The 8,330-nt window shown below is 45.6% G+C and overlaps 1 protein-coding gene across 1 annotated transcript; it reads right to left on the bottom strand.

The window, feature by feature from the left end:
* Window positions 1–4,825: 4,825 nt before the first annotated feature.
* Window positions 4,826–8,120, bottom strand: LOC103636411 (ninja-family protein 6-like). The gene is made up of 2 exons (XM_008658773.4): window positions 7,195–8,120; window positions 4,826–5,518 (listed from the first exon to the last, which is right to left on the bottom strand). The coding sequence occupies exons 1-2, from the start codon at window positions 7,631–7,633 to the stop codon at window positions 5,082–5,084; spliced, it is 876 nt and encodes a 291-aa protein (XP_008656995.1). The 5' UTR covers window positions 7,634–8,120; the 3' UTR covers window positions 4,826–5,081.
* Window positions 8,121–8,330: the final 210 nt, after the last annotated feature.

The following is an 8,330-nucleotide window of genomic DNA, read 5'->3' as shown; positions in this document are numbered from 1 at the left end:
AAGACCTTCGTTCCTTAGCTCAATTACTTTGGAACGAAGGTTATTCAAGGCCATGGTGCATCCCTCGTCTTCAGCGTTTTTTTGCGCCCTGAGGGCGTTGCTAAGAATAAGGCCATGCAAAAGGGGTGTGGTATTAAGTATAAGCAAACGAAAAAAATTTAAATACAAAAATCTTATTTTCTCACCTTTAAGCTGTTGTATGTTAAGCTGTCGGCCAATTCATCTTTTGATAACACTGAGAGCCCATTTTCTAGCGTCGGGAATCCGAAGCTTCTTCCCATCTCCCGGCAGACAGAGATCTCCTTGCTGTCTGGGAGACAATATAAGAAGTCTTCTTCTCCGCTGCCGTTGAAAATCAATGCCCCCTTCGGACTTCTTGCTTTTCTTTTTTAGTCAACTTTTTCCCCGAAGCATGTCGTAAAATATAATTGAGAGCTTCGGAAAATGCTTCGGGGGTGGTAGTGCCGGTTTCTTCAGCCAAAATTTGTTCTGTCGCTTCTGTTTCTTTTCCTCTGGTTTCCAAGGATTTCCCCTTGGTGGGCTCCGAAGGCCCAGCTTCAGTCTCAGCCTGGTGCTTTGTAGCTTCGGCTTCAGAGACTGTCGTCTCAATTTGTGCTTTTGGAACTTCGGCAATTTTCTTCGGAGTAGAGCTTGAAGACTTTATCGTCTAGCACATCTAGAACATTAACCATCCTTTTTATTTTAGGGGTCATTGCTGGACCTTTTTGGGTTTTTGGTACTTCACCTTCTGCCGAATGACTTAAAATTTCTGATGTTTTTGTCCCTTCAGCTCTCGGCTCTCCAACTTTTTCAGCCTTCGGCGTTGCAGCCGGCTCTTCATTCTTCTGGGTAAGAGCAGGTCCTTTGGCTTCAGTAGCCATAGAGGTCTCACCACCAAATTTGGGCACTGAGGCCGGTTCGATGAAACGTGGTCGGTGAGTAAGGACCTTCACCCTTTTCCTCTTTGGCGCGGCCTCACTTAGAGCAACTGAAGCATCACCTTTTCCAGAAGTTGCGCTTTTTCTCTTTTGCCCTTTCAGCGGGTAGTGGTAATCAGGGTACATAAACCCAATAGCATCGAAAACTCTATTCAGCCTCTTCTTTTTCCGGCCTCCGAAGGTCGCAGATAACGCGTTATCTTCAGCCTTTGAATATGGCCCAAGCAGTTCGTCGCTTGTAGCTTCGATGCACTTCAGCCAATCATCATCTAGCTCAATAAATTTACCCTCGTATCTGAAGGTGTATTTTAACCTAACTAGTCCACCTTCGTCAGGCTTGCTGATAGTTTCCTTTAGAATTTCCCATTGTTCTACAAGCGGCCACACTCTGAAGGCTATGTGCTCCTGGACTAAATCCCTCGTTCCGATGAAAGAGCAGACTATGCCGAAGGCCTTTTGGCACTCTTCGGCTGCATCATCAATTTCCACCTTCGGTTTCCGAAGGCCGAAGCGCTGTCAGATAGGACGCATGATAATATCTTTAACGTCTTCTCGTACCTTTAAATCGTTTTCACGTAAAACCATTCCTTCATCCAGTCTCCAGGCCATCTTTTCTGGAAGGTTGGCACGGGACAGCTCGAGCCAAAACGAGCGACGAAGCTATAGCAGCCAAAATTGTTATCATATTGCTCTTTGCCCTAGGGTTTCGTCTCATATAACAGTTAATGCATATTGCAGAAGCTTTTTGCATTTGGCTCCAAGCCCTGGCTCCTCACGGCCCAGACGAAGATTCTCATTCTTATGATTGCTTCGGATGTAATTTGATGAAGCTAGACTTGATAGATCTTTAAAACCTCAACCACAAATTTGCTTAAGGGAAACCGAAGCCCAGCTTTAAAAAAGCTTCGGAAAATCACAACTTCATTCTCTTCGGGAGTAGGCACAGTCCTCTCTCTGTCATCTGCCCTCACAGTAGACATGTCCCGAAAATATCTTCCCCTCATGTTATCGAGATGACTCTGTTTAATACTCGACTTTCCGAAGACTGTGTGACTGGGTTGCCACGGTCGATCTTCAGAGTCTTCACCTCCACTTTCTATATCATAGCTGTCACTTTCACCAGTATCTTCAGATAAACCTTCTAAAATCTCCCTAGTGATCTTCTCTATGTTCGTCTTTGCTATCGATTCAAGAAACCCAAGAGTCTTCTCTTCAGAAAGGCTCAGCTTTGTTTCGGCGACAGCTTTGTTATCTTGAGACATCTTCGGAAATGTTGAAAACGTGCTCCTAAGACCGAAGCTAAAAAATCTAAAAAGCCAGGCAAGCGTTGGTGTGCAAGAGCTAAAAATTGAGAAAGCAAGAGCAGATGGCAAGAAAGCGTGCCAAATGTGCTCGCGGTGCGCTCTTATTTATACGCCCAGTACGTTGCAAATGGGAGGGCCCCGCTTGTCATTGACTGTTGCTATTCTAGCAAAGAGAAGGTGTTTTTTCGGACCTTCGGCTTAAGGCCTTCGTCCATATCGCAATCTGAATTTATCATTCTAACAAATTAATATTGCGAGGGGCTACAGTTGGGGGCCTTCGGCTTCCTAAGGTCCACAAAAACGTGATTTAACAATGTTTCTGGAGTATAATACATGAGCATGTATCTTCGGACTTGGACCCTTCGGACTTGAGTCAAAATCACAATGTGAAGAAGCACAAGGGAAACGAAGGATGGAACAGAGCCGAAGTTGTGCGCAAGGGAGCTTCGGCATGATGACAGGAAAAAAGGAAACTGACTTAAAGGGGAAAAGGCTATCTAGACCCCGATGAATTACTATAGAGTTATTAGCAAATGCAAAGAGTTTGGATGTAATTTTACATGAGCTGCGACCCGTGCCTATAAATAGATGAACAGTACTCCCACGTTGACTGGACATCTTTGCCTTTGCGTCACGCTTGTATTTTCACTTTCTTTCAAGTCGAAGGTACTTTTGTAATTTGTTAACATTCCTATTTTTCCTTAATAATAAAATAAAAATGAGTTGATGATAATAAATGACTGTTGATATTATCTTTTATACCTCATATGTTTTCTTTTCCTCGTTCATATGTTGCTTTGACGAAGGTACGTCCTTCTCAACCTTCGTCCGAAAAACATTATTTCTCAAAAGGGATATAATGCTTCGAAGGACGAAGGACTTTAACGTTTAACATTCTCTGTGTTGCCTTGTTCTTAACTCATAGCATTTGAGAACAAGTCCCCAACAGTAACCTGATTTTTATTAGCTAGGCCAGGATGTAACTAGATAGGACCTCTACATTGGTAGTTAAATTTTATACCAGACTTGGCATGTATGATGTGCTTGTCTCTCCCATGCTTTATTCCTATCACGTATCCATGTTAATATTTCTGACAATGACAACTACTTATGAATTGCCTACAACTAGTTTTGTTAGGCATTTGCCCAGTCTATGCATATTGCCAATTGGTGTGGATTTTTTCAATTTATGTTCTTGTAGCAAGAAAGCCTTCAGATCAAAATCATGCAATAATTGAGTCGGACACTTGAATTTAATCTCCCCATTCGCCTCGCCTCCCTTAACCTTCTCCCTCACCGGTTGTCTCCACCGCCCTGCTCTCCGCCACCCCGGTCGCCCGCTCCCGATAGATCATTTCAGGATTTTGCACTGCTCTGGATTTGCTCCTGAATTTGACCAAGAGAGTGGCATTGTGCTTGCAAAAGTTTGGATATCAGATAAAAATAATGTTTATATAGGGTCAACAAAACAATGACCGGAAATCCCTAACCCTAGGTATATCAGACAAAGAAATTTAAATTACATTTTTATTTTAAGTTTAGTGTGGAAAAACAAAGCAGTTAGCCTGCTGGTACTACTTGAGCTTGGGATATATTTTGTTGATTGTCCATAAGTAGGAAAAACTGTGATTACTTTTGGGACATTGGCACCAGGAACCTCATCTGGGATTAATTCTACACCCAGCGGAGTGAATTTTGGAAAAATACAACCCTCCAGGAAATTTGAATTTGAAGAAATTTTAAATTTTGGCACACTTGCATACGTGTTCTGCCTACCCACGGGAGATCTTCTTCTGCCAATTGTGCTAGAGCTGTGAATCAAATTTTGTAAGGACTGAACAATATGCATGCAATGTCCTCCTCGCCCACTCATAATTCTGGTACTTTTACATATGTTCATGTTTGCTTATGTCGGATTGTTTTTTCTTCTGCTTCTTTCTCAGGTTTTAGCTTAGGTTACCTCTGGAGAAGTTTGAACCAAAGGATAATGATCTTAATAAAGTAAAGAATAACAGCCATATGATATTTCAATTGCAAAAATATCCCATCTCTGTTCACATGTGTTTTTTTAGTTGTAGAGTAAAAAAGTAGACTCATGAATTATGGAATTTATTCAGATTGCTATGTGATCACAGTAACCAACTATGTGCAGCACTTGATATTTAGAAGTATCCCATCTAATCAGTAACACCATAGTCCATAGTTTTAGTTTATTGAAAGATTTGCTACTTTTTACTAGGAGCACACTTCCACCAATAAACTATAGTGGTTCGGGGAGCTTGTAGGGCTGCTATTCTTCAAACAAATAGATCATACCATTTGTTGATGATACAATTAACTAGGCTTTCACTTCCTTCTCCTCGCTGCTTCACTGTAGGTGCGCCTCATATTCTAGTACTCTTCAATTCACTCCAATTTTCTTGCATAGCCTTAGGCTATTATTTGATCTTCCTATGGGCATTAAGGGGATTGGAAGAGAATGAGGGGATTTTGATTTGGGATTTGATCCCTCTTTGGAGAAACAAAAGCTGCCGGAAGCTCTGGCCAAGAAAATCTACGCCACATTTAAAAGGGTACATTATCTTTGTGAAAATTAAAGTGATTTGGAGTTTTTTTAATGTCAAAGAACAGGCAAATGCTGTAAGCCAGCAACCTGAATCCTTGTCAATTTGTAGACAAGTCTAACATTTGTAGATGATGTTTCTCTTGGATTTGCTGTCACACTCAATCCATGTCAAATATAGAGAGAGACCTTCCATTGAACTCCCGGAAACAAGGAGCCTACTACAACATGTTACAGCACGATCGATACCAGCAGCAACAGCGTAACCCTCCCTCTTCACGAGAACGGCGCAGGGTTGACGACGATATGTCGAAGCGGGTTCGATACGTCACCGCCGCCAGCGTGCTTAACGAACTCCGCGGGGGTGAGGAAGCTGCCATGGCAGACGCACACTATCCTCACGTCCTCGCCCTTCTTGTACCTGTACAGGAAGCCGTCGATCCTCCTGGCGTTAGGCCCCTCTACCTTGGACGAGACCATCGGCATGTCCTCCATCATGAGCTTCCTGATGTCGCCGGTACTGCTCGTCCGCGTCGTCAGGGACCCAAGCGTCCGCAGGCGAGGCTGCGGCTGCTCTGTCGCAGTGCCGTTTAGTGGCTTCTCGGCTGCTTTAGTCGTCGGAGGAAGCATGTTGTTTTGATTTGTATTATTATCAGAGGTTGATGATGGACTCCTCGCGTCTGTGGATTGGTTACTCGCGCTCCCACCAATACCTGGGAATACAGCAGCAAAGGTTTTGAGATTCTTTGGTGGGACAAAAAAACAAGCAGGAACTGGAGGAACGATTTTCCTTTTCTCGACAGCACAATCGTCACAACGATGATGCAAAACTTATTGGTCCTAGTTACTACTAACAGTAGGCTCGAATTTCAATTAGATACCATATGGTCTACTTCAACAAGAAAGTTCAGAAACGATTAAGAGGTCAACAGTTCAATTGAATGGAACTTTTGATAAGCAGTTTGCAAATGCAAGCATGTAAATTTTGGAATTGTATGTATGTATGTATTAGCTTCCCGTGATTCAGAAAACAATGCCTATTGACCTAAAGTTCAGTGTTACTTCTAACATGGTATGCAGTCTTACATGACAAACATCAAGATAGTCGTCCCCAGATTGTTGAGACAATTCACAGTGGCAAATTAATTTAAATCTAAATGCCCCTTTCTCAAAATATGCTCGGAGATAGCCAACTAGCAACTGAACGGCAAATGATGGTGTTCATTAAGGGTCTGTTCGGTTGTACCGGAATGAGCCAGGATTCATTCTAGCTCATCAAAATCTATATAAATTAGAGAAGTAATCCGGCTAGGAATTAATCCGGTGCTCCAATCCGGAACAACCGAACAGGGCCTAAAGAGGGAAAGAGACAGTCTCGAGCAGGGAATGGATGTCAGATCTGCTCATTCCAGAATTGCAACGGACGATCTATGGTCGCTGAAAGCCTACTAAAGTGGTGTTTGGTTTATAGGGAGTAATTTTTAGTCTCCCTATTTATTCTATAAATTAGGACAATTTACTAAATACGGAAACTAAACTAAAATAGAGTTTTAGTTTCCGTATTTGACAATTTAGGACAATTTAGAGACTAAAATGAAGGGGTGTTTAGTTCTCACCTCACTATTAGCCCTAAAATACCAAACATGGTGACTAAAATAGGTCTTTCAAATAGGATTTCTAGGGACTAAAGTTTAGTAGAGTGACTATGGTCATGTTTGGAAGCAATCCAATTTTTATTTTTTAGCTAGGAGAGGCTAGGTTTTTGGTTTTTAAGAAACTGTGAATCCAATTTCTATAAACTGAGGCATAAACCGGTATGTTTGGAACTAGCTCAGTTTTCATAAATCAGTTTCTTAAAAACTGGATGGTTTCAAACAGACCATAAAGGAACCAAACACCCCGAAATAAAATAGAGGGACTAAAATTAGTCCTTTGAAACCAAGCAACCCCTAAAGTTGCCGAGAGGGTGCTGAACGCTGAATAGAGCAGGTGCATCATGTTTGGAGTTTTCCTCCAAATGGGTCTGGCTCAATTTCAGATTAAACCTACATGCATGCTATTTAAAACACAATATGAACGCAGTTACTTTCCATATTTGTAAACCTAAGACGAGATCAAGAGCAGCTCATAAACATGTCTAGATCTCCTCTCCAATGCTTGGACTTGCGAAAGGAGTGCTCATAAACACGTCTAGATCTTTTCTCCAGCTCATAAACCTAAGACTAAGTTGCTGACAAATGCATAGCATGTCGTAGTGTTTTGAAAACAAGCACCCGACCCATCAAGCAGCAGCAGCGACTAGAAAACCATGGTAGCTGTGAGCATGATAGAGCTTGAGCAAACAGAAGCAGGTGTGGAGAAGGACATGATATGATCCGTTGGTGCATACCTTGCTCCGTGGTGCTGGCAGAGTTGCTCCCCTGCGAGGCGTTGGACCTCCTCCCGGTCCCGCCGACGACGGCGGGCGCCAGGGAGGCCATGGAGTTGCGGCGCTCGACGCGCTTCTGCCGGGCCTCGAGGCGGCGGCGGCTCTGCGTCTCGCGGCGGCGCCAGCGCTCCTCCTCGGTCTCGGTGGGCAGCGAGGTGGTGCGCAGCAGCGGCAGCGGCGCGGCGTCGGCGTCGGCGTGGAGGGAGGAGACGGAGCAGACGGAGGCGATGGAGGAGGAGCGCGCCAGGCGCGGGCGCTTGGCGTCGGTGGTGCCGAAGCGGCCGCCCAGGGAGAGACCGAGGCTGAGCTCGACGTCGTCTGTCCGGCCGGCGGCGGCGGCGGCGTCGTCCTGGTGGCCCGCCCCTGCCCCGAAGACGCGCAGGAAGTCCCTGGACGCCATCGCGGCCTCCCCCCGCACGCTAGAGCTATTATTTAACAGGATGCAGCTAGCTGCTCCCAGGCAAGGAAGAAGCTTGGGGAAGAATTGGTTAAGAATCCATGGACTGGCAACGACCGACGAATGGGGAACAGCAGCAGGATGCGGCCGGATCCGCCCGCGGCCAAGGAGACGCGAGCGAGGCAATGGCCACCGCGACCGCGAGCAGCAGGTTGGAATTGGGAGAACGGGAGGGGAGGGGAGGCGAGAAGATAAGAAAGAGAGCAATCAGCAGATCTCCGCCCCGCCCCGTCCTTCCCTGCCTGCAGAGGGCGATTGGTGAGGCTCGGCGGGGGACGTGGCCGTCTAATCCGAATTGCCCCCGCTCGATCCGAGGGGGCAGGTAGCAAAAGGGAAGGCCTGCGTTTCTTGGTGTGCCTGGATGGGTCGGGTGGTGGCGTGGTGCTATGCAATTGGCAATTGCTTTGCTTCAGGGTTATTATTATGGCGTCGGTAATTGCCGATTAGTGGCAGGCAGCGTGTTTGGTGGGTGGGCGAGGAGGACTGGAGGAGTGGGGGGCGGACCGCGCCGGCACGTGTTGCTGTTGGGTGGGTCACCGCCACGTCGACTCTCGTCAGGCGAGGCGATGAGCCGAGCCAAGAACAGGTAGCTTCCCTCTCCCCTCCAGCGGAACGGCTCACGGGCTCAGGCGCTCAGCTC

Source organism: Zea mays, chromosome 1 (assembly GCF_902167145.1).
Source record: "Zea mays cultivar B73 chromosome 1, Zm-B73-REFERENCE-NAM-5.0, whole genome shotgun sequence".
Classification (NCBI taxonomy): Eukaryota; Viridiplantae; Streptophyta; class Magnoliopsida; order Poales; family Poaceae; genus Zea; species Zea mays.
This window is presented reverse-complemented; position numbering and strand designations above follow the sequence as displayed.